A 27,318-nucleotide genomic window follows, 5' to 3' on the forward strand; every position below is an offset into this window, starting at 1 on the left:
CTGAAATTGCTATATTCTCTTTTGTTTGTCAGGTACTGGATGGATTACACAAAAGGTTTCGAACATTACACGTCTTTTTTGATTTAACTATGGCATTTGATTGTGTTGATCACAAAATATTACTCCAGAAGTTGGACTTACTCCAGAAGTTGGACCATTACAGAATACAGGGAGTAGCTCACAATTGGTCCACTTCTTACTTTAACAACAGACAGCAAAAGGTCATTATCCACAGTGTTGAAAATGGCTATGATAGGTGGTCTGAGTGGGGCAGGGTCAAATTGGGGGGGGGGGGGGGGGGGGGGGAGAAGAGAGAGAGAGAGAGAGAGAGAGAGAGAGAGAGAGAATGTACACCAGGGATCAGTACTGGGGCCACTCCTGTTCCTTTTTCATATAAATGGCATGCGCTCTAGTGTAACGGGCGATTCTAAAATATTTCCGTTTGTTGATGACACTAGCTTGGAAGTAAAGGACGTCATTTGCAACATCAGCACTTTTTCAAATAGTGTAGTTCATGAGACAAGTTCATGGCTTGTAGAAAATAAATTAACATTAAATCACAGTAAGATTCACTTTTTACATTTTTTAACACAATTCAACAAAACCCAACATTTTAATTTCACAGAATGGGCATATGATTAGCGAAACTTAACAGTTCAAATTTCTTGGTATTTAGATAGATAGTAAACTGCCATGGAAAGCCCATGTTAATGATCTTGTTTGAAGACTTAATGCTCCCATTTTTACTATTTGAACAGTATCTGACATAAGTGATAGTTTGGCACAAAAAGTGGTCTACTTTGCTTATTTTCATTCATTTACGACATGCGCAGAAAGGTGTGCAGTACACTGCTGCATCCATTTTCAATAAGCTACCACAAGAATCCACAAATCTTAGCAGGTATTCACCTCACTTTAAAATCAAAGCTGAAGAGTTTTCTCATGGGTCAGTCCTTCTATTCTGCCAAGGACTTCCTTGAAAAATTAAGCTGATTCCTGTGTTATCTTGTTGATTGCGTTTACATAAACTTATGGCTTGCCTTTTTTTTTTGGGTTCATACACATTTAATTTTATGTGTTATTACTTTTATGTTGTAATTTCATGTACTGGCTCATTCCTTGACACTAGAGACCTGATCCTCAAATTGGTCCTATGGAACTAGATGTGTAAAATAAAAAAAAGAAGCCCCTGACTAAACTAAAAAGTACTGCCCCCCAAAAGTGATGGATATTAAAATCTCCAAGGAGGAGGAAGTGGGGGGAAGGGGTGGTGGGGAGGGGGGGGGGTCTACTGAAGGATGGCAGTTAGGGCAGCAGGTGTAGGTGGCCTATCATGGGGGAGATAGAGATTGCAAATAGTGACAGCAGAGTCCAAGTGGACCCAGATGGCAACAGATTCCAATGTGGTACATACAGGGATACATGTATAAATAACGTATGTAAGGAACAATGTGCAAACACCACCAAAAGCCCTCAATTGGCTCACCTGGTTCTGAAAGAAAGCATGGGACCCATGCAGGGTTGTGAGTGAGCATCAGTAAAATGAGATTCCTGGAGAATGACAAGCTACCAAGTAACAAGAAATAAGTGATTGTAACTCCAGGAGGTGACAGTTCCATTAAGTAAGCATGGAACAGGGATCCAAATCGGAAGCGAACAGGTGGAGCCAATCATGCTATCTGATCCATCCATCACCAACAAGGACTCAATGACATCCATAAATAAGAGGTGGCACCCAGGTTGCAAGGAGGGAGATGGCACCTCCAGGGTCACCAGGGAGGGAGGGGGGGGGGGGGCAGTCTTGTCCTGAGACCTCCATAGGGTATGGAGGGAGAGATCTGGAACTGAAAGAGAGTAGGCGATCTTGAGGTGCACAGACTGTGGGTCCTGCAGCCGAGTTGTGACACCAGGCCTGGGAGATGCTAGGGTGAGGTGTCCAGACACCCTTCACTGGCAGGCACTGAAGAAGGGAAACACACTTTTTTTTTTTTTTTTTTTTTTTTTTTTTTTTTTTTTTTGTGGGGTTTAAGGGCGCTCAACTACTGAGGTCATTAGTGCCCAGTCACTGTTGTTAGAGCACATGGAATCTAGTAAAACTCAAGGGGATGGGGGGACACCAGAAAGACCTGACAAAGATGCAGATAAAATAAGTAAAAAGGTTAGATGTCTTTGGACAAGCCAGTCAAAGTTATAAAACGCAGAATACGAGCAGCTGCTCGAGCGTCATCAGCTAAAATATCTGGTAAAGTAGATGGCAGGGACAGGACAACACGAAATTGACTAAAACGGGGACATGACAATAAAACATGGCGCACTGTTAATGCCTGACCACAAGGGCACTGCGGGGCTGAGTCACCGGAGAGCAGGTAGCGGTGGCTAAACCGGCAATGCCCAATCCGCAACCTGGTCAGAAGGACCTCCTCTCGCCGAGATGGTCGGGAGGAGGCTGTCCAAGCAGTTGGGAGCGGTTTTACTGCCCGGAGCCTGTTTCCTTGGAGGGATGACCAAGCATCCCACCACAACGACACAAGCCTCTTACAAACATCCCCACGAACGTCAGATGATGGGACACAATGGGAGGCTGGCCGAGGCAGGAGGACTGCAGCCTTGGCTGCAGCATCCGCAGCCTCATTCCCAGGCACTCCTACATGTCCGGGAACCCACAGAAAGCTGACAGGAGAACCATTATCAGCGAAATAATGGAGGGACTGCTGTATCCGTTGAATCAAGGGATGGACCGGATAGGGAGCTCCAAGGCTCTGAAGAGCACTGAGTGAGTCAGAGCAGAGTACATACGATGAATGGCGGTGGCGGCGGGCATACTGAACGGCCTGATGGAGAGCAAAAAGCTTGGCCGTAAAGCTCGAACATTGGTCGAGGAGCCGGTATTTAAAGGTGGCGGCCCCAACGACAAAGGCACAGCCGACACCATCGTCAGTTTTGGAGCCATCGGTGTAAATAAAGGTGTGACCGGCAAGACGAGCACGAAGTTCGACAAACCGTGAGCAATACACTGCAGCCGGAGTACCCTCCTTCGGGAGTGAGCTGAGGTCGAGATAAATATGAACCTGAGCCTGTAGCCAAGGTGGTGTCGGGCTCTCACTCTCTCTGAAGGTGGTAGGGAGGGCAAAATCCAATTGTCGAAGCAGGCGACGGAAGTGGACTCCGGGGGGCAGCAGGGCAGACACATACAACCCGTACTGATGGTCGAGAGAATCGGCGAAGGAGGACTGGTAAGAGGGGTGGTCGGGCATAGACAACAGCCGGCAGGCATACCGACACAGCAGTACGTCGCGCCGGTAGGTCAATGGTAATTCGGCAGCTTCAGCATAAAGACTCTCGACAGGACTAGCGTAGAAGGCTCCGGTCGCAAGACGTAACCCCCGATGGTGGATGGAGTTGAGACGGCGTAAGAGGGATGGCCGAGCGGACGAGTAGACGAAGCTCCCATAATCCAGCTTCGATCGGACTATGGACCGATACAAGCGAAGCAGGACAGTGCAATCCACTCCCCAAGATGAACCGCTAAGAACTCTGAGGACATTAAGGGAACGTGTACAATGGGCCGTCAAATAAGAGACATGCGGAGACCAACACAGTTTCCTGTCCAACGTGAGCCCTAGAAACTTTGTTGTTTCCACGAATGGGAGAACAACAGGACCGAGATGTAAGGATGGCGGAAGGAACGCTTTATATCGCCAAAAGTTGATACAAACCGTCTTCTCTTCAGAGAACCGGAAGCCATTTGCCACGCTCCATGAGTAGAGGCTGTCTAGACAACACTGAAGGCAGCGCTCCAGGAGGCATGTTTTCTGGGCACTGCAGTAGATCGCGAAGCCATCGACAAAGAGAGAGCCTGAGACATTAGGTGGAATGCAATCCATAATTGGATTGATCGCGATGGCAAAAAGGGCTACGCTCAAGACGGAGCCCTGAGGCATTCCGTTCTCCTGGAGGAAAACGTCGGACAATACGGAACCCACACGTACCCTAAACTTTCGATCCGTTAAAAAGGAATCAATAAAAAGGGGCAGGCGACCACGTAGGCCCCACCTGTGCATAGTGTGGAGGATACCTCCTCTCCAACAGGTATCATAAGCCTTCTCCAAATCGAAGAACACGGCTACCGTTTGGCGCCTTCGCAAAAAGTTGTTCATGATGAATGTCGACAAGGTCACAAGGTGGTCAACAGCGGAGCGGCGGCGACGAAAGCCGCATTGGACATTAGTAAGTAGCCATCGAGATTCAAGAATCCAGACTAACCGAGCATTAACCATGCGCTCCATCACCTTACAGACACAGCTTGTAAGAGAAATGGGGCGGTAACTAGAAGGAAGGTGTCTATCCTTCCCGGGTTTGGGTATAGGAACAACGACGGTGTCATGCCAACGCATGGGGACCTGACCTTCGGTCCAGACGTGATTGTAGGTACGAAGAAGGAAGCTTTTGCCCGCCGGAGAAAGGTGTGCCAGCATCTGAACGTGAATGGCATCTGGCCCCGGAGCAGAGGACCGGGACAGTGCAAGCGCACGTTCGAGTTCCCGCATAGTAAAGGGGGCATTATAAGTTTCCAGATTCAGCGAGTGGAAGGAAGGTCGCCGAGCCTCTTCTGCCTCTTTCCTGGGAAGGAGGGCAGGGTGGTAATGGGCGGAGCTTGAAACCTCCGCGAAAAACCGGCCGAAGGCGTTGGAGACAGCCACAGGATCAACGAGGACCGCATTACCTGAGGTCAGGCCAGGTACCGAGGAGTGGGCCTTAATGCCCGACAGCCGGCGCAGGCCACCCCATACGACAGAAGAGGGAGTAAAACTGTTAAAGGAGCTGGTGAAAGAGGCCCAACAAGCTTTTTTGCCGTCTTTGATGATTCTACGGCATTGCGGTCGGAGTCGTTTGTATTCAATACAATTCGCCAACGTAGGATGGCGGCGAAAGGTGCGTAAAGCACATCGTCGAGCACGGATAGCGTCCCTACAAGCCTCGTTCCACCAGGGGACGGAAACGCGACGTGAAGAAGAGGTAGTACGAGGAATGGAACGTTCAGCCGTGAGGTATTCGACCTGACTGTCACAACTGAGAAAATCGTGGTCCGGAAAGGTCGCCAGGGAGGAGTAAAGTCCCCAGTCAGCTTTCGGTATGTTCCAGCTCGAAGGACGTGGGGATGGGGTGTGGTGCAGGAGACGAACGACACAGGGGAAGTGGTCGCTCGAATAGGTGTCAGAAAGGACATACCACTCGAACCGACGGGCAAGAGTGGTAGAACAGATCGAGAGGTCCAAGTGGGAGTAGGTATGAGTAGAGTCCGAGAGGGAAGTCGAGGCGCCAGTATTGAGGCAGACAAGATTGAGATCATTGAAGACATCCGCCAAGAGGGAGCCTCTTTGACAGGATGCAGGAGAGCCCCAAAGGGGATGATGGGCATTGAAGTCGCCAAACAATAAAAACTGCGGGGTAAGCTGAACCATCAGGTGCATCATGTCAGCCCGACTAACAGCAGATGACGATGGAGTGTAGATGGTACAAACTGAAAAAGTAAAAGCAGAAAGAGTAATACGGACAGCTATTGCTTGGAGTGGGGTGGTCAATGGGATGCGATGGTAATAGACATCGTCTCGAACGAGCAACATGACCCCACCATGAGCTGGGATACCGTCCACAGGGGTGAGGTCATACCGCTCCGAGGTATAGTGGGTAAAGGCAATACGGTCAGTCGGGCGCAACTTGGTTTCCTGGAGACCAAGGACAAGCAGACAGTGCAGGCGGAGGAGCAGTTGTAATTCCTCCCGATTAGATCGAATACCTCTTATGTTCCAATGTAACAAAGCCATCACTAGTCAAAAAGTTGGGGGAACGAGACGGAGGAAGAGCTGGTCACCTCAACGGCCGCGGAGGGCCAGGTTGCGAGGGAACAACGCTACAACCGGCAGGAGGCGGATCCGGTTCCATCGAGTCGGCGCCAGCTGCGGCCGCTGTCCCTGGTTGTGTAGGAGGGGCAGCATCATTTGCCGACGAGAGGCCGGCTGAGCGCCTGGCAGCAGAGCGTCCCGGTGAAACTGAGGACGGCCGGGAGCAGCGACTCTCGGATGGAGCGTCAGACGAAATGCGCCGGGGTGGAGATGGGGATAGAGACTTCTTCTTGGAGGCCTTCTTGGAATGCCGAGGAGGCACAGGGATGGTGGGCTGGACCCGAAGAAGGTCCTCACGCGCGGGGTCCGTTTTGGAACGCCGGACCTCGGAAGCTGGGGTCCGGAACGTTTCCCCGATGGACGCCTGAGAACAGGATCGCTTCTCAGGTGGCGGGGGGAGAGGAGGAGGAGGAGGAGGAGGAGGAGGAGGAGGAGGAGGAGGAGGAGGAGGAAGGGTGGCCCCTGGGGCAGAGGGGGCGGGGGCCACGGGGGAGGAGGATTTGGAAGGGAGGGATTTGGGAGGCGGAGGCAGAGCCCCCTGATGGGCGGAGGAGGCGGAGGGGGGACAGGATAGGGGTGAGGATACCACGGAAGGAGTGGACACAACTGAGGCAAACGAAGTGGTTAACGGCACGGGATGGAGGCGGTCATACTTCTTCCTGGCCTCAGAATAAGAGAGCCGATCCAAAGTTTTGAGTTCTTGTATCTTCTTCTCCTTCTGATATGCAGGGCAGTCTGAGGATCTAGGCGAGTGGATGCCAGGACAATTAACGCACCAAGGTGGTGGGGTGCATGTATGTTCCTCACGAAGAGGACGTCCACAATCACCACAAAGGGGCTCAGCCTCACACCGTGACGACATGTGCCCAAAGCGCAAACACCGAAAACAGCGCATAGGAGGCGGGACGTAGGGTCGCACGTCGCACCGGTAGCACATCACCTTTACCTTCTCCGGGAGAGCGTCCCCCTCGAAGGCGAGGATAAAGGCCCCGGTGTCGATGCGACGGTCTTTGGGGCTGCGCTGGACTCGCCGGACGAAATGCACGCCTCTGCGCTCCAGGTTGGCCCTGAGCTCCTCATCAGATTGCAGCAGGAGGTCCCGATGAAAAATAACCCCCTGCGTCCTATTTGGTGCCAGATGCGGGACAATGGACACTGGGATGTCCCCTAGGCGGTCGCACGCCTGGAGTGCCGCCGACTGTGTGGCGGAGGTGGTCTTTATAAGAACGGACCCCGAACGCATCTTACTGAGAGCCTCGATTTCCCCGAAGATGTCCTCAATGTGCTGAATAAAGAACATGGGCTTGGAGGTGGCGAACGTCCCCCCATCGGTTCGAGAACAGACCAAATAGCGGGGGAAGTACTTCGCCCCAAGCCGGCGGGCCTGTCCCTCCTCCCAGGGAGTGGCCAAGGGGGAAAGGGCAGGAGAACCAGAACTAGAAACGGTACCTTTTCTTTTGAAAGACTCGGCCGCAGAGCGACCTGATACGTGTTGACGTTTCATCTGCGAAACGTCCGCCCCGATACCACCCACTCCGGCCAGGGGCTCTCCCCACGGGTGCCACCCAGCCTCAGCAAGGGCCACCTGGCAGGATGACCGTTGCCGGGAGTCCTGATGCCCCAAGGAGACGGGCATCTACTCCTTGGCCGATGTGGGGAGGGTGCAGCTCAGGTATCGGCAGTACGATCCCTGTGTTGTCAGGGGGCTACAACCTAGAGGGTACATGACGACCCCACCACAACGGGCTGGCTACCGTGCTGGATTTCTGGTGCCATGGAAAGTCCATCATGATCGTAGGTGCAGATGGGGACGCACTATGGGCGTAACATGTACAACCCATCAGGCGTTTAGGCCCAATTTGAGGAATAGTGGGTATGGTTACAACGCCGGTACAATGCTGAGTGCCAAGGTCTTAGTGCACTTAGGACCAGTGGTACACCACGTAAGGCGTCCTTCCCCAAAAGGCTCGTACTTCTGTAGAATTTTGAAAAATGGTGGTCAAACCCCAAGGGGGACCATCACATGGAAGGCCGAAACGGTTGAAACTCCTTTTAGTCGCCTCTTACGACAGGCAGGAATACCTCGGGCCTATTCTTACCCCGGACCCGCAGGGGTGGGGAGAGGGAGTGGTACCCACAGGGGAGAGCATGGAATCAACAGGGGAGGGGGAAAGGAGAGTGGGCAAGACTGGGAAAAGAGGAAGGAGGGGGAACGTTAGGGGTTATCGATACAGGATGAAGTTGGTCAAATTTCTGACGAGCCTCAGTGTAAGATAAACAATCAAGGGACTTTTTCTCCTTATAAACCAGGCAATCTGAAGAGTGTAGAGGTTGATGGTTGTAACAATTAACACACACGGGCAGCGGAACACAGGGGCTTGTCTCATGAAGGGGGTGTCCACATTCACTGCATAGTGGGTCCACCATACAGCAGGAAGAAATGTGCCCGAAATGCAAGCATCAAAAACACCTTACAGGTGTACAGCTTCCTATCTGAACACGCTGAACAAAACGAATGTCCTGTCATTCCAGATTGGGCTAGAGTTCCTCATCAATTTGAAGGATAAGGTCCTTATGAAAACTAACTCCCTGACCCATACTCAAAGACTGGCGAGGAGTAATGGACACCAGGATGTTGCAAAGGTGGTCACAAGCACGAAGGGCTCCAGACTGGGTGGCAGAAGAAGTTCTGATCAACAGCAGACCCGATTGCAGCTTAATGAGACTCCATTTTGCCAAACTTGTCTTCTGATGTTTTCCGCAAAAAATGATGGCTTGGTGGCAGGGTGTGTGTCCCCATCACTCCTAGTGCACACCAGGTAGTGGGGAAAGTGAAAGTGTTTCACCTCAAGCTGGTGATCCTGGCCCTCCTGCCAGGGTGTAGCCAGGGAAGGGAAGGCCACAGTATCGTAAGAAGCAGCAGTAAATGATCCATTACCAAGTGAAGAGACAGTTGTAGAAGAGCGGACAGTGTTTTGGAGCTTAATTATGTTTCATCTGCAAAGCATCCATCCTGATACCACACACTCCAATCAGGTGCTCTCCCCAAGGCCACCACAGCAAGAGCGATCTAGTGCAGCTACCATTGCCCAGAGTTGCAATGTTCCAGAATGACAAGCAACCACTCCTAGACATACATGGTGAGGCAACAGCTCAGGTAACATAAGTGTTATCCTTGTGTTGTCCAGGGGGCTCAACCAAACGGATGCATAACAACCCAACGACAAGGACTGGCTGTACAAGCTGGTGACCTACTGTGGAGGGAGGGGTTGGGAGGCGGGAAGGGGGTCTATGGCAGGGAAGGAAGAGGGGAAGGAAGAGGGGAAGGAGAGGGGAGGGAGAGGGGTGAGGGGCACGGGGGTTGGGGGCTCCAGCAGTGAAGGAAGAGGGGAAGTAGTAGGGGGGAAGAGGACTCCACACACTGTACAGATACTACGGAGTGAGTTCTTCCCCAAATGGTTAAAACTAGAGAGAGAAAATTCAGAAGTGGAGTTCAAACCCGAAAAGGGGACCAAAAATTCTACAAACACAGGATGAAAAGGAAAAGGCAAGGGAAAAAAACTGGAAGGAACACAAAAAAGTCAGGTGGGTAGCCAGGTTGACATAAGGAACAACACCAAGACGGGGAAAGGATGCGAAGAGGGAAAGGAATGAGGATAGGGAGGAAGGACGAGGAAGGAAATGTAGCCTGGGATGTATGCCATGCATGAACGCACAAAATAACTGTGAGCCCCTTAGGGAGAAGTGGTACTCTGAGGTGAAGAGCTTGGCACTAGAGAGGAATTTGTGGCATCTACATTGAATCAGTCAATTACTTGTCACGATGCCTGGGAATGGGGAACATCCAACCCACAATCCTTCCCACTCCTAAAGTGGCATTTCATTGCTCACTCAATCCAAACACCATCCTAGTCAATCCTTACATCACAGCTACTCCCAGCCTCTTGCAACATGGGTCATACCACAGTGGAAACCCCACCACAAACAACCCCAGTCACATCCTATTAGAGGCTGGGCCATCTGTGAAAGAAGTTGTGACATATATCAGCTCTGATGTAATTACTGAACAGCATTCTACATGGGTACGATCACCAACCAACTATCAATCTGAACGAACGGCCACTGCCAAACTGGTCGGAGGTGACTACCCAGAGGCACAACCTGTTGCCGCACGCGACATCATCAAGTTCAATGGCATCATATCATTAAGTGATAAGATTTTTAAATATTATCTTATTGTTTCATTCCTTATTTTATCCCTTATATATCTCATTAACTTCATCTCTTCTGCTTGTATACGTGGTTTTTTCGTTTTCTGTTGTTGTCCATTATTCGGAACCATATAAAAGAGTAGGTACAGCCGTAACTTTGTGGAATGTCATTTGTGTTTCTTTCTTATTTCTCTTCACCAAGTTCTTTCAGCTGTTCACAGTTAGCTTGATATTTATTAACCTTCTTCTCAATGTCTCTGTCATAGTTAAAACCAATATATATCACTTCCAAGATACCGTAACTGAAGTGGGATACTTGTTCTAAAACTTTCTCATTTATTATTATTTTCGATCTGATTGGATTCTTTCCTTTGAAGCCATTCTCTGTCTTATTTGCAGATATAGTTACATTGTAATATATTGTATTTTGGCTCAATCTAAATACTGCTCTTTGTTCATTATATTCTGTTTTCTGTATAATTACCTGCTCATCAGAATATAACAGGGTATTGCATGGTAAGTAAGATCCAATTTTAATTCCTAAGTGTATTTCATCTTTCCACTTCATAATTAGGTCATCACTATATGAATTAAATAAAGTGGGTGATAGAATGCACCCTTGTTGAACACCTTGATTTACTACAATTTCATCTGACATTTCCAAACCTGAACTTATAACTACTTCTTTATTTTTGTGTAAACTCTTTATGGTATTAATAAGATGTTTGGAAAACCTTTTATTTCCAATATTTTCCACAAAAGGGGTCTTTTTACCTTATCAAAGGATTTCTCATAATCAACAAATGTTAAATTCATTTCTAAGCCAAATTCCCAACATTTTCCAATAATTAGTCTCATTATAAATATATTGTCATTACATGACCATCCTCCTTTCTAAGCCCTGATTGTTCTGCTGTGACATGGCATCAGAGAGAGATTATGGCCTTTGATTAAGAATTTTCCCAAAAATTTTATATCCTGCATTTAGTAAACTTGTTCCTCTATAATTTTCTGTGTCTTTCCTATTGTCTGTTTTAAATATAGAAATAACTTTAGCTGTGTTCCATTCTTCAGGTACAGAACAGTTCTCCAAACACACATTTAAAAAAATGGAGGAAGCAGAAGTCTAGAATGGTTCTTCCATATATGATTAATTTGGCATTAATGCCTTCTAAGCCAGTAGCTTTCCTATTTTTTTGATTGGCGACTCCATGTTGTCTTGTGCACAACGACCAGATAACAGGTATACTTGAAAAAAGAGACAGCATTGGTCGTATATTTTTTACTATTGCAAAAATCGATTTTCTGTCACTGAGTGACCATCTTCAGTGCTAGAAGTTAAAAATTTTTTTCACATTACGATCAGAGAGTACAACATAGAAAATCACAATTACATCTGCATATGAACATAACACTTGTTAGAAACAAACCTATATTGTATAACTTAAATTGGGATGCACTGTTGTCACTAAGCTTACGGCGATCACATAGACTGAGGTCACTGTTTACCTGCACTTGTTCAGCAGACCTCGGTGTGACAGGGCTTGACACGCCCTCTATGTGACATGTGTCACGTGAAGACATAGTATTATTGGTTTTGCGAATTATTAACACTAAATAACTCTTGTACTTTTGTGAATGGTGTAGTAATTCAAATTTAAAATGTACGTACAACACATAGCAGACGCAGGAGAATATTTAAAATACATTGGCATATTGTTTTTTATAAACTATAAAACATAAAATAGATCGATGATAAGTTGTTAGAGTGCAGAACATGTAAAAAGCAGAAGATAATGCCAAAGAATAATAAATGAACAACATAAAAAGAGGCGCAATATAGGTTTGTTTCTAACAAGTGTTATGTTCATATGCAGATGTAATTGTGATTTTCTATGTTGTACTCTCTGATCGTAATGTGAAAAAAATTTTTAACTTCTAGCACTGAAGATGGTCACTCAGTGACAGAAAATCGATTTTGCAATAGTAAAAAATATACGACCAATGCTGCCTCTTTTTTCAAGTATTTCCTATTTTTTGTTACATTTAAGGCTGCTTTTGATTCTTTTATGTCTATTTTATCTACAGACTTACTATCAGTTTTTATAGAATAACTTCCTTCACTATCTTCATCACACCATATATTTCTGTGATGGTGTATCCACTGATATTCTGTCATTATATTGATGTTTCTCTGTTTTACTCATATGCTTCATAAGTTTAAAGGCTATATTCTGTCTTCCATGAACGTCATGTTCAACATTAGCTATGAATCTTTCCCAGTATTCTCTATGGTATCTTTTTATTAAATTCTTTGTTTTATTTCTTTTCTGTTTATATATTTCCCAGGTTTCATTTGTTCTTGTTTGTAAACAGGTGTTTTAAACATTTTGTTTTTCTTTAATATTGTTAGCTATTTCTATGTTCAATATTTTCAGACCCCTTTCCCAGTTTGATACTTTACTTTTCCCTTGTGCCTCATTAGCTATTTTCAGCATTACTGTGTAAGTCTTTGTTGATACAAGTTCCTTATGCTTTCTTCCTGTGCAAGATGAACTTTATATTTCTAGTTTTGGCTTTGCATTTTCTTTACATTTGTTTGTTTCCTCTATCTTGCCCACATTTCAATCTTTAAAGTAACTAGAAAGTGATTTCCTCAAAACACGAGTCTCTCGAATATGAGAGCTTACTTTTTAATAGCTATTACACAGTCAATTACTGAGTGTAAACATTGAGTGTTCCAGATACATTTATTTATGTCTTTCTTTCTGAAGAAGGTATTTGTAATTTTTAGCTGACAAAATGTAGTAAAATCTCTTAATGTCTTGCATTTTCATTTAAAGTTATTTCATAAAATGTGCCTACTGTATCTATTAGTACTTCTGCAATTCTTGCATGTAAGTCTCCCAATATTTAAAATTATTAGTTTTATTATATTTATTCACTTGCTTTTGCAGCTCTTCATAAAATATTTCAGAATCTTCGTGCTTTCCTTCTTCAGGTGCATATACTCCAACATACAAATGTCCTCTATCAATTCTGAATCTAACAATTACTATCCTTTCATACATGTAGTCATAAAAATTTATTTTTCTTTTCCAGTTTTCATCTGTACGAATGCCTACTGCACTCATTGCTTGTTTTGTTTGTTCAATTTCACTGTATATTAATGTATAATTATTTAGCACTACTCATGATGTATCAAGGATGGTGAGTCACATATAGGCAAAACAGAAAGACTGTTAGGCAAGTCAGCTTTCAGCCAAAAGGCCTTCTTCCAAATTATGTAAGATACACACATAAACACAACACACATACAAGACCACTGTGTCTGGTCGTCGCGCGCGCGCCGTGTGTGTGTGTGTGTGTGTGTGTGTGTGTGTGTGTGTGTAAGTAAGAGTAGCTCTCCATCCTTTTCATAATACTGTCATTACTCCACACTGGATTTTCCATTCTTTGATTTTGTATAATTATTTAAATCCTTTGTTCCTCTCTGTTTCTTCTTTGTTTCTGTTATTATAGCAATGTTTAGATTTCTTTGTTTGAAGTTTTCTGTAAGCTCTAATTCCTCTGTATTAAAACCTGTCATATTCCAAGTACCTAACACCAAGACATTTTTGTTTATCACAGCCTTGTCATTGACTTTGAGAACTATCCATCTTATTCCTTGGAGACATGAGTTAAGGTTTTTTTTTATATGGATGGGTAACCAGCCCATCACACAACACCTACCCTGTGGGAGTGTTTTAAATGAAGAGTACCTTCTCCTAGATAGAATACTAATCAGGGCTTAAGAGATCTACCTCCCCTTTTCCTCTCCGTTAATTAAACCCCAACAGAGATGGTTGCTCCTTCTGCTCTTCAGGTCATTATACAGAGCACCTGATCCCACATTACCTCATTGACCATTGCAGTCATTGGCCTAACCCTGGCAAGAATCAATACAACCGAGAGAAAGAAGCAAGCAGAAGTGTGAGAGGGTTAAGAGGGTGAATGTGGGTGACACTCTCAAGTTAATAAAATCTTCGGAAAGAGAACAATGATGACAAGACAGTAAACCAATGACAAATATAAAAGAGTAAGAATAATTAAAAAGATGGGAAGGGTAGGAGCCAAGCTGGACCACCGAGCAAGCATGGCCATGAGCCCCCTGGGTCACAGCAGGTTTCCCTATAATCTCTCAAGCAGCCACTGTGAGCAACGTGCCCTACCTCACATAGAGGAGTAGAAACCACACTCACGGGTAAAACACAAAACCAAGTCAAACAGTTGGCATCATCAGCTAGCACCAGAGGCAGTGTATCAGCAAGTTTAAGGTTTCGTTTAAGGTGGCCAAATTGGGGCAGTCTGGTGTGATGTGAGCCACCATCAGACAGGCACCACACAAACAGTGGGGTGGATCTTCATGCTGTAAGACACGGCCAAGCATCAGCCGAGTCTGGCCAATGCGAAGATAACAGAATTTTAGGTTCCCTGCGAGAAGCATGAGGGGAAGATTGCTGCATGGTCGTGGTCCCCTTTACTGCTCACACTTTGTTTGGGAAGAAGACGGCACATGAACCTATGATCCAAGCCTCCAAAAACTGACAAAATAGAGTTGACTGAAAGTTTGGTTCCAGTAGCCCCATCTCCAAAATGGCATCCTGATAGCCAACTTGGCATCCTGATAGCCAACTTGGCCAAATGTCACCAGGTTTGTTCCCTGGGATCCCAATGTGACCTAGGGTCAAGACAAATATGACTGACTGTCCACCTCGATGGAGATAAGAAAGGAGATCCTGAACAGTGTAACAAATGGATGTCAAGAGTAGCACTGATCGACAGCCTGAAGACTAATCATGGAGTCATTGTTGATTAAGAATGTCTCACCAGTGCAAGAACAAACATGTTTGAGAGCTCGAGCAATGGCCACTAATTCTGCAGTGAATACCACCATATCCGTTCAGCAGGTAGAGCTGTTTGCTGTACCTTGGAAGTGTGTAAGCAAAACCAGTTTGTCTGTCATCTGTAGAGCCGTCGGTAAGTCAGTATACACAAGTTCTGAACCTAGAACTGCATTAAGAATGGTCTGGAACAGGTGGAGAAAAACCAAGAGGTCAACAGTCTTTCAGTCCAAAGAATAGGGTTAAATAGATCTGAGGATGGGATGCACTCCCTGGGGGCGGACACAATTGCTATCTAACAAGAGGTGACAGTGGAGGAAGCTGGAGTTCACAGCAGGCACTGCATGCTAACTGTAATCTTGATTCCATTCCTGGGTTGATGTTGTGGGTGGTGGGTCTCCCAACTAGGGAAAAAGAAATGTTATTTCAGCTGCTCGAGGAGTAATGAATGTGTATCAAACAGTTGAACAGTAATTATCAGCACCTGATCTGCAGTGGACGGACCCCAGCCTCTGCGAGTTGGCTGTTCAGATCACCGGTCCACAAACAGCACCTGTGGCAATGTGATTCCCACAATGGTGTATCAGGTCCAGCATCCACTATGCTGAAGGCAATGTCGAGACATATGCCAGACTCTTCTAACCAAAATGGGACAGGATAAGAGCATTGTTAAGCTGCGAAACTGTAGAGTGGTCTGCACTTTAGCTGCTGTTTACTGAGGCAGCGAAGAGTGCTGAGGTGTGACCAGTAAGTTCACTTAAGTTGATGAAGATGTGGAAGTCGCAACAACCAAGCATCGACGAGCAGTCTACCATAGCAATAGGACCCCACCACATCACGCAATTGGTCATCGAGATAGTGTTTCAGTTGAGTATGATGGCAACAGTAGTGGACATTTCTTGGCGGCTGAAAACCCCACACACATAGGGTAATGATAATGCGATGACACCATGTGGTGTCATAAGCCTGTTGCAAGTGGAAGAAGACAGTGACAAGGTGTTGAGGCAGGGCAAAAGCTGATGGATGACAGACCAAATTGTCAGCAGAAGAATGGCCTTGGCATAAACTGTCCTACAATGGAGCCAAAAGACCCCAATACAGGTACTGGCTCATCATATATTTGAGCAACTCGTAGAAAACATTAGTGAGAGTAATTGGGACACAGTTCTCATCTCAAGGGCTGTTTACCTGGTTTCAGTACCAGAACAATCACGCTTTCTCACCACAGAATAGGAACTCATCCTCACTCCAGATACAGCTGAAAATGGCAAGGACGTGACATTGGCAATCCACTGATAGGTGTTTGAGCATTTGGCTGTGGATGCAGTCTGGCCCCAGAGCCGTGTCTCGGCGAAGGGCTAGAGCACTTAGAAATTCCCACGTGCTAAACAGAGCATTATATGATGACAGGTGAAGTGTAGCGAAAGGTAAGTGAACTAGTTCCATCCACTGCTTGAGGACGTTAAATGCAGGCTGACAATGCTCAGACAGAGGCCCGAGCATGACGCAAAGCAAAATGTAGAGCGACAATATCTGGGTCAACATAGACAACAGCATTCATTGTGAGGAACAGGTGTCCACAGACATGACAAAACTTTGCCCGAACTTATGAAGGAGGGGTATGCAATCAAATGGTAGTAACACACAATTTCCAGCAGTCTTCTTCCTGTCATTTCATTTGGTGGTGACCCAAGCACAGAGCTGTTTAAAAGCAATGAGGTTCTCCATTGCTGGATGTCACTTATGGCATTGAAGAGTCCTCTGCAATCTCTACTGGCCACAGCAGTTTCAGAAATCCACCAACATACATTATTCTGATGGGAGTTCCCTAGGAATAGAAGATCCCTAGGTCTATTGCCGATAGAATGACTGCTCACAACAACAGCCACAATCTTATTGAGTGACACATGCCTGCAGCATACAGAGTCAATAATGTTTGTGGAAACTCCACTCAACACTCTGTCACAGTTCAAATAGCTCTGATAGCCATGGAAGGGGTGGGGTGGGGGAGGGGCGGGTTGGAGTTTGCAATACTGAGAAGTAGGAATGCCTGTACTCTGGACACGTGCTTCAATACGCCTGTGTGGCAGGATGCTAAGGATGATGTCAGAGGCAAAGGCAAGTGATTGTTACTGAGAGAAGGACACGGTGATCAGAAAATGATCACTGTCATATGGAAAATGATCACTGAAGACCAGGGCTGAAAACGAAAGATCAATGGCAAACAATATTCATATGTCACACTGAAGTGTGTTGGGGCACCAGTATTCAAGCAAAGTTTCGATAGCTTTTCTGCAACCAGTGGCCATGGTTCCACCTCCCAAGGGGTTGTGGGCACTGAATGCACCCAAAATGAGGAAGAGTGGTAGGGGTGGAGGACTGATAAATTAGTGCAGACAAGGAGGTATGTGATACTTCGCCATCAGGAGGGAGATACACGTTACTGACTAAAATCCAGAGACTTGCTCACAAGAACAGCCACAGTCTTATCAAGTGACATGTCTGCAGCAGATAGAGTCACTCCACTCAATACTCTGTCACAGTTCAAATAACTCTGATAGCCATGGAAGGGGTGGGGTGGGGGAGTGGCAGGTTGGAGTTTGCAATACTGAGAAGTAGGAAAACGATTAACAGATGTCGTAACTTGTCCAGGTGGTAGAAGAAACCACTGCAGTTCCACTGGAGGATCACACCATTTGTATCCCGTGTGGGCATAAAGGGACCGACAAGGAAGGTCTTACCCCGGGTTGCCTGCTGCCAGTGCTTATGATGATACAGCATCAATACATATCAGTTCCAATGCATGTTGTGCATGGGTGGGGGGAGGGGGATCTGGCGCCCCATGGCTGCCTTCGATGTAGGATTGGAATTTGTAGTGTCTGGTGGGCTGGGGCCTGCCGGAACCTCCTTTGTCTTTGAAGTAAACTCCTGTGACCAGCAACCTGTGGCTCCTTCAGTCACTGGCTGGTACCCAGTTGCAGATCAGCAGAATCCTGGGAAAGAAGCATCCCGAGGGACTTGTTCCTGGTGAGAGAGATGCGGGAGAAGGGCGCTGCTTCTTAAGCTGGGCGTTACAGATCAACGGGCCTCGTGGATGGGAAGTCAACACTCCTAAAGTGGGTGGGGTGGGGGGTGGGGGGGGGGAAGTAGGGGGAGGGCCCCAACAACCATGGGAGGGGGTGTAGTTGAGAGGACAAAAAGGTCTAACATGAACGGCATTTCTCCTGTACATGAAGCACCACATGGGAGAGGGAACATATGGTTTCACATCACACTGATACTTTATCTCTTTGATCTTTTCAGGAAACAAACAACCTTCAAACGCCAAGATGAAGGCTCTAGTATCAACCCTATTTCAGTTTGGTCCTACAGGACACTGAGGAAAAAATGTACACCCCATTGCTGAAAATTGGCATTTAACTTGTCATCAATTTGAAAAATGAGGTCACAGTGGGAGATGACTTCCTGTACCATACTGAGACTGTTATTTGGGGTGATAATTACAAGAATGTCACCAAGGTTTTTACAGGCAAGCAGCACCCACAACTGAGCATTTGATGTTCTTTTAATCAGAATTTGATCACTTTTCATTTCTGAAATCACTGCTACTTTCCCAAATCAGCCCTCAAGGTTCTTAACAATGAATAATGGCTATGTTGCTGAAAAGGAATCCCCATTGGTCCTAGAGAAAACTAAGTACTGTGGAAAGCATCGCCCCTGCCCCAGTCTCTTAATCTTATGTTCCTTCCATGGCGTAGCCACCAGGGAAGGAAACACTGTGGGGTCATCTCTCTCTGTATTTTAATAATCATTTCCTTCAGAAGATACCGCTGGGATTACATGCCCTCACCAGCACATCCCATCCATCGCCCACACTTCAAAACTCCTGTCTCCCATTGCTCACTAATCCAGCACAACTCCTCACCACAATCGATCCGCAATTCCCGCACTTAATCAATTCAGTGCGTTGTTATCTTTATTATTTAAATTATGTAAATTACTTGTTTGTTTTAATCATGGAGTGTTGTTAGCAGATATTCACCGAACTTTGGTTCATTTATCACAGCTTATATGCAATCACTTTACCTCCATTCTTTCAGACTGTTTGCTGTAAACTCCATCATGATGGAGCGAGTTAAAACTTATCATTCTGTAAACGACAAGAGCAACTGTTAGTTGAAATAAACTGCGATTAGCTTGTTAATTGTTCTAACAAAAATTTGATGTAATGTGCCATGCCATGCAGCACTTAAATCTGTCTGCAATTATTTAGAATCAATCTAAGCCATAATCTCTGCTCTAAAACCACTCATAGACAAAGCACTATATTCATATTAAATGCTGCATGCGTCCAGCATGGACACTGAAGTTCATCTACAAGGTAATTAAAACCTTGTTGAAGAGAGCAAGTGGTGACTAAGAAATAAATATCAACCATGATGACAGTGCCTTATTACTAAAAATGTCACACTTGCTTGATTAATGTGTCATAAAACAGCCATGTTATCCTGGGCTGTAATTCATCCCTTGAAAGTAACAACAGTAATCTACCCATTTCAGTCACACCTAAACATTTAATTAAAAAAGCAAATAGTCATACACCTCAGCTCCCTTAATAAACATGATCCGCTGAAAACAAAGATGGTCCATCAGACATATGTTTCTCAAATCACCTGCTCATACCACAAGGACTCTGCACTGTCGCAACTGCCACTAATATTCTTTTTGTAGTGAGCAAAGATTTGGGTACTGCCACAAATGCAGTAGGTCAGTCTGTACTGCTTGCATCAGACGATGTCTGGGGAGAAAAGTTATTCCATCACAGATTTGGTTTTGGTTTCATGTTTGTTCTACTGCTTCTACAGTATTTTGTCAATCATATTCACTTCGGACTGGCTAATCTTCAACAGTACACTTTCATGAATGTGTCTCAGTGTGAGCAGTAAATTTCAAAACAGAAAGAATGTGCTATTTTAATGCCCTATTCACAACAAATCCCTTAGATAGTAACATATTGATTTGGGACCCCTACAACCAGGCTTTTGGCACCTGTACTAAAGCCTCTTATGTTGCGAGTACTGTAGAAAGTGGTAAAACCATAAAACATTTAACAAGAACTAAAAGATAACAATCCATTAATAACCATGTGCATGAACACACTAGAATTTGCTTCTGCCTTTTCATCCAAACAGAAAATGCACCAAGTTAAAATGTGGCATCCAGTGATTCTTACACCGCAGGCTTCACAGACTTGGTTGAGGGAGTCTTCTGCTGGAGTGTGAGTGTTAACAATCAGAGATGGGTCAGAATGACTTCATCCCATCAGAATGACAGGTATGAGGGATGTCATGGCAGGATAGTTGATTACACAAACTGAAGCTTACTTCCTACTGCCACCCACATCTCCACCCCAAGTTGCATAGTTCTCTGACTCGATAGTGAAATGACACCCCATAGGCCCTATGGCAATGTCACATTTTTGTTCTGTAGACTTGTTTACCTGCTTTGTCTTTTTCCTGTATCTCAACACGTCCTGGTACACAACAGAGTGATACATACTTCTCCTGCTATAAAAAGTAGGCATTTTGTATGCTGGGTTCATCTGCTGCAACGTTTGTACATCACTAAGGGAATATGAGCAGCTAAGAAACTTTTTCCTTCTTATGACACTTCAACTGTCCATTGCTTTTAGGATCACATGTAGTTCTGCACTAAATCCAGTGTAAGACATGGTTGGAAAGATGACTGAATAGCCAAGAGAGTCCTCTCGTTTTTGATCCACAGGTGTATACTATATTAATATTTTGCTACATATCAGATTTACTGAAAGCATTTACCTTGTGCCATGTATTAATATTTTCAAATATTGCATTAGCTACCTTTTCAGTAAGAAGACTGCTGCTGCTTTTTATTCATCAGATGTATCATCTGCAAAAATGACAATATTTGCATTTTCTGATAAGGCTAGTGGAATTTTTTTTTTAATTTTCTTTTTATTTTTTTTATTTTATTTTATTTTTTTCCTCTCTCCAGGAAACACTGAGGTCACAAACTAGGACCCTATAGTGTCTGGTTCCAAATGCCTAAGGGTATTTGGTCCACACTGCTTTCTTCCATGCTGGTAATGTAGAAACCATGAACTTTTTGTATCTGCTGTTCCATAATGTTGTTAACTTTTGGACAAGGACATCAAGATTCACCAACAAATCCTTAGCTAAGTCACAAAATATTCCCAATAGGAATAATTTCTTATTTATTGGTATCAGCATATCATTTGTCAACGCAAATGTAGCATGTTCAATTGACTATCCTTTTCGCAATATAAACTGTTTGCCATTGGGTATTTTGTTGTGTAATAAGTGTCCATAAAAGCGTGTTCTACATGATCTTTCAAATATACTGGCAATTATGAGACATGTCAGTAAATTTATAATATTTTACTTGCTTTTTGTGAAGTGGCTTGACAGCAAAATATTTAAGGCTAGCTGGAGAAATTCCACTATGAAAAGATTTATTACATTAATATAGTGCGAAGTTCACCCGAACATCATTTGATTATTTTACTACCGATATCATAACTGAACTTTTAGTCACCAGTTCTTGACTTCAGTTAAATAGTGTGGATGTACACATGTATATACAAATGCAAATGTATGCAATAATTATTCCAAAGCACCATGTGATACTACTATAAGACTTTTCCTTCAACAAGTCTCATCGCACAGTCCCAAACATGGAGTAAGCTGTTAGGGATTGGAAATGAAAGCACATTTCAAGTAACTTGAGAAATTTTCATCCTTTTCTCACAAAGTATAATTGATGAGTTTCCTGAGTACATAATCACAGTTCTCGTGAGTGGTATGCTGAAAGTGACTCCTTACCCAACGTGGCCACATGGTACAATCACGAACAGAAGTTTTGGTGTCATAAAATGCACGAGGAATAAATCACATCCTTTTGCTGGAAAAAGAAGGATAACTAAGGTTTGACGTACTGTTGGCAGCAAGGTCATTAGAGAAGGAACACCAGCTCAGATTGCAAAGGAAAAGTCATGTCCTCTTCAAAGGAACTACGCCAACATTTGCCTTAAGTGATTCAGGGAAACAATGACAAACATAAATTGATGTGGGTGACTGGAGGCAGGGAGGGATGGGGTGGTAGGAGGGAGGGTTGGGGGGCGACTTTAAATGCTGCCATTATGTGAGTCCAGTGTCATACCACTGTGCTACCTCACTCATTTTGTTAGTGTCTAGTGCTTCAACTTATCTGAATAGAAAGGTTTGTACAGCTGTGCGACTGCAAAGACCATACAGTTCAGTGTCACTGATCATTGAAGCAAAAGTCCAAGACTCAATCCCTGGTAATTACGTTGAACTTTTCTGCCTTGGGAAACTAGAATGGGATCCAATAAATGTTTTAAGCTAAATGAAAAGTGTTACAAAAATAAGGCCATAAATCAAAAGGTTTCTCCTGACCATGTCATACATAATTTGTTTTCTAACACCAATTTTAGTCCCCACTGATAGCTACCAAGAGGAAGTCGTGGAGCCCTTGAGTACATCCCATGAAGTTAACTGCAATGTTGTAGTGAACTTAATTATTCTTTAATATCCAGAAAAACTTTAGAAAGTACATAAACTTTACATGAGCTATGTTTCTAGTGCAAAGTACATACTGTTTATCTACTTACTGACAAAGCGGTTATAAGTGTGAACACAAGGTAAAGAATAAAGGGAAGTTGAAACATCAGATAATCCTACAGGACAGCAACTTATGCCTTTACACACTGAAAAGAATCTATTACTATTAAAAATTATCCAAACTGGGAATGGTCAGACACCACTCCCTTATTTAGATAAGTAAACTGTTCATTTTCTGAACATACTAGGATGGTGTAACTAAAAATGAGGTCATTTGAAGCAACATTTCCAAGACAACCTGAAGTTGTAATTTGCATATCTGCTTGAAACAGTGCAGCACTATTCACTTTCTCTTGAAGTGTGTTGTTATATTCCTCAGAATCTGTCAACTTTTCTTTCAGGCTCTTAAGTGAGGGTAGTGTGAAATAAAAGACCAGCCAAGTAGAACTGAAAAACACCAATGCCTGAACACTTTAAACTCGTGGCTTTTGGTAAATTTACAATTATTTTGCACCGGTTAATAACACAGATAATTTCACTGATTAATAACAAAAGCAGTATGTAACAGCTGGTCTCTGGTAACGTATTCCTCGAGTTGGGCAGTGTCTCTGAAGGTTCCATATGACAGGATCTACAGAGCAACTTTTCATCTCCCAAAGTAGTGTATTCTCTACCACAATGAGTGATATATTTCCAAGTTCAAAGGAGGCAGAACTGAGCTCTTTGGTGGTGCCGCCTTGGTTTATTACCCACCTGGAAATCTATGAATTTCATGTCCCCACTTCTACCTCTCACAGATTTAAGTATTTTGGTTTCTTTGAAATTTCATACCTGTTTGCTGTCTGCCAGTTGTAAGCCTTTCCAATTATTCCCCAGCCTGTGACTCATGCAGATGTGTTTGGCGTCTTCATCAGTGTACTAATGTAATCAGCATAAATCGTGTATGGATTGTGCAACAGTACATTTCTGCTAATAATGTAAAAAATAGCATTCACAGCAAAAGAGACATCCACTCTTATAATATACATAGAATCTTCACTCCCTGAAGCAGCAAACAAAAATAAATAAATAAATTGAAGTTTCTTGATGATTATTACAACCAAAGAAAATTTTAACTGTGTACATTAACTATCAATTTACACTGTTCATTAACTATCAATTTACAATGTTCATTTACCCATTTACTGTTTACACAAATTTAATACAATATTTGTAAAGTTACAAAAAGCACTATTTCTGTGCCTCCGAATTGATGAAATGGTTTGAGGTATCTTTTGAGTATAATCTACTGTTCCTTTCTATAAATTATTTGAACTTTTCCTCTGGCACAATTGTATAGTACTTGATCATATTTTTCTGCATTATATATAATTTACTGAAAAAAGGCCATTCCTGTTTGTTTAGGATTAATTACTAGTTTGTATATGTGATCTTTCTCAACCACCTGTTCATCTTATTACATTAAATTGTTATATTAACAATGTCATGAAAAGAATAGATTGCTATTCACCCAAATGATTACACGCTGTGTTGCAGACAGGCACATTGACAAGACTGTTACACATTTAGCTTTTGGCCAAATCCTTCTTCAGAAACAAAAACAAAAACACACACACACACACACACACACACACACACACACACACACACACACAAAATTAACTAACTTCCAAGTTCTGAAACGTTTATGCTAACTTCACACAGAAGGAACTGTGCAAAGATAGAAGAGGTCTTAGATGTAGGCTGATATGAACTCTGTGAGCAAAACAGTCTCCAAAATGCATAGGCATGGAAGATATTCAAAAGGAAGGAGGAGGTCTGTTTAGAAGTCCCAATGAATTCAGAGCACTGCATAATAGTGACCACTATTCCTGATAATTTTAAGATTTCATCCTCTTTAAAAAAAAAAAGTGGGAGGAAGAGAGAAAGAAAAAGAAAAAGGCTTATTTTCATCACAAAAGTTCTATCAGTTTAGTGTCCTGGACATAGAACATTTGAACTAGGCCTACCGAAAAGATGGAGAAAGTTCATCAACCTTTTAAAGTAATGACATAAATATCAAAAATTTTCACACAGCAATGATTCCACTTTTTTCCACAAAAAGAATGAAATAGTTAATTAGCAACTAAATGAAGAAAACTCGCTTCTTGCTCCAACTAGGTGGAGGACTATTACGAAAATTTCAAAAAGTTGCAGAAATATTTTAAAGTGCCCTATAGTCAAAACTCTCACAGATACAATACATAGTGAGTTGTATTCTTATCATTAACAAACTAAAGTTGGTAATTTGCTATCAGGATTACATTACAGAAATGAGTCATTTGAAAAAGAAATGCATCCAACTTTGGAAGAAGAAAATTACACAGAAATTCCTTGAATACTAAAAAGGGATTCAACCCTGGTGTGAGCATATCAATTTAGAAGTGGGACTTGGAATAGGTTGAACACAAACACCAGAGTCAACGGCATCACATCTGTGAACTAAGGTAGCATACATGGAGAAAATATACAAGAAGAACAGAGATGTGTAAAAGCTGTACAAGTAAGAGCAAAATTTTCCCACTGCTCCTCTGTTCAAAACATACATACAATGTCAGATTAATGCTCCTCGCAGATAATAATGTCAATCATAAGCCAGTTTCTAACATTATGCAACTGTTCAGAAATACATTTATACATCAGAGAAATTACATGGTTATACTGAACTCAACTTGGTTATCTTTTTATTTAGTTAAATTCTCCAGTTGTGGGACTTTCACCATATGTTGTGTATATCTACTGCCCCTACTCCCCCCCCCCCCCCAAACACGCACACACAATAAGAAAGAAATTAATATTTAATATCACACAAGCAGACTATTACTATAAACTAATCGACAGACAGAAGTTTCAAAATTCATTTTGCATCCCTCCTCTGCATACCTATACTGCTACCAACATTCATGATGCATTTCCCACATGTTATAATTTCCTTGGCAGATGCTAAACAACATGGTATCCCACTTGATTGTGAATATATGCCTGTATACACACAATTTTCACAAGCAGCAAAACTCTCATATGAAATGAGATCTACTCATATACGATACAAACCAAAAAACATACATGTACTTATCATCTACTAGGGTAAAAAACTACTCTCTCTCCATCCAGCTATAACTAATAGTTCTGTGAAAAATAATTAGCTGATAAATTTTGAAGCAACTCTGCACCTGAATAATAATGTAAACAAGCAGTTTTAAATGCAAGGCCATAGTATTTTTATCGACATGAATGGGCGATCAGTAATCAGAATCAATAAGGATAACGTATACGCCAGTTCAGCATACAACTACAAATCTAAACGAAAAAAAAAAATCTATAAAACAGGACATTATTGGACCTTTTCCAAGTTCCTGTTCAGAAAGAATCAAAACACCATGGACACTTGTTTGTTTTATTTACTACACATAAGTTATCTATTTATCTTATATTACGTCATGAGATTAAGCCACCATCTCAACAGCACAGAACTATTTCTCTATAATATGAACTGTATACATCACACTGGTGTACCCTCACCTGTCTTCATCGGCACAAGATTACTTTATGATAAAACTGAATAACACAAATCTCTTCAGTGCTGCAGTATAAATTCCAATAATACTTACACTAAGCCACTAATTTGACCGCAAATGTATGTAGATCACAACTCGACGCATAAAACCAAAGGAAAGCACCATTTGTCTGTCTTGTGTGATTATTGCATGGAAAGAAATATCCGCAGCATCAAAACTGACATTACATATTATACGCATAAATTTTCTTGTAAAGTTAGCCCCTCCCCATTCGATAGTAATGTAAACTGCCGGTTACCTGTCATATCTTGTTCTCGCCGATTTCACTGTAAATATCCGTAGTTATCGCACGAGGGAATACTACAAAAATCTACTACATGTAAAAATCGAACTGTCACTAAAATAAGCTACTGTTTTACGAACAAAATTCCTGGTATCATATGTTCACGGTGACACTTGAAATGGGGGAAAAACATACCAAAGATAACATTGTACACACGTCAAGCAACGCTGAAAAACAACGACGCACATTTTTAATAAAAGAATCACACTTACTGTTAGAAGCATATAAGAGACTTCTCTAACATTGCGTTGGTGTTATTCTACAGAACATCTGAAAGGTCTTTTTACATTTTTACTATTCTTTCCCAAGTAGGAACCGAACTAAAGCCAAGCCACGAGTATATGACTAGCCAATCAGAATCAAACAACGATTCTACAACTGTAATGCCAACTGCCAATGATGTCTACCAACCGTAAACGTGATTAAAGTTGAGTGTAAGCCGTTTCCGTATAGGACTATTTGATAATTTGTGTGTTAAAAATGAGACAATTGGAAAGAACATACATTCATAGAGTTTAGGAAGAACCACAGAAAACTGCAAAAACTACATCGAAATATCTTGGCAACTATAAAAATGCGTACACACACGTAACAAAAGTGTCGCCACAACTATTAGTATACTGCAGATGAATACATGAAGTCACAGTTTCAGTGGAGCAACTCAAGAGACGCAACTTCAGTTATACCACAAAAAGTTGAAATTGGTTGCGCTTGTACCTTGTTACGCCATTTTCCTAGCAAAGATGAAGTATTGTACTTTAACAGCAAAGTCGAATGTTAA

At 43.2% G+C, this 27,318-nt stretch overlaps 1 protein-coding gene across 8 annotated transcripts in view; it reads right to left on the minus strand.

The window, feature by feature from the left end:
* LOC126262232 (cap-specific mRNA (nucleoside-2'-O-)-methyltransferase 2) overlaps positions 1-26,889 on the minus strand; it is a 275,061-nt gene extending 248,172 nt beyond the window's left edge. For 4 of the 8 annotated variants that reach the window (XM_049958700.1, XM_049958698.1, XM_049958692.1 and 1 more), the window contains exon 1: positions 26,493-26,662. Coding sequence is in view for 2 of the 8 variants with exons in the window: in XM_049958698.1 (XP_049814655.1) it covers positions 26,493-26,499 (7 nt within the window). In the remaining 6 variants the exon portion in view is untranslated. Of the gene's footprint in view, positions 1-23,468; positions 23,644-26,287; positions 26,433-26,492; positions 26,663-26,749 lie in introns of those variants that run through there. The other 4 variants (XM_049958694.1, XM_049958697.1, XM_049958695.1 and 1 more) reach the window with 4 other exon arrangements.
* Between the last annotated feature and the right edge of the window lie 429 nt (positions 26,890-27,318).

This window comes from Schistocerca nitens, chromosome 6 (genome assembly GCF_023898315.1).
Source record: "Schistocerca nitens isolate TAMUIC-IGC-003100 chromosome 6, iqSchNite1.1, whole genome shotgun sequence".
In the NCBI taxonomy this organism is placed as follows: Eukaryota; Metazoa; Arthropoda; class Insecta; order Orthoptera; family Acrididae; genus Schistocerca; species Schistocerca nitens.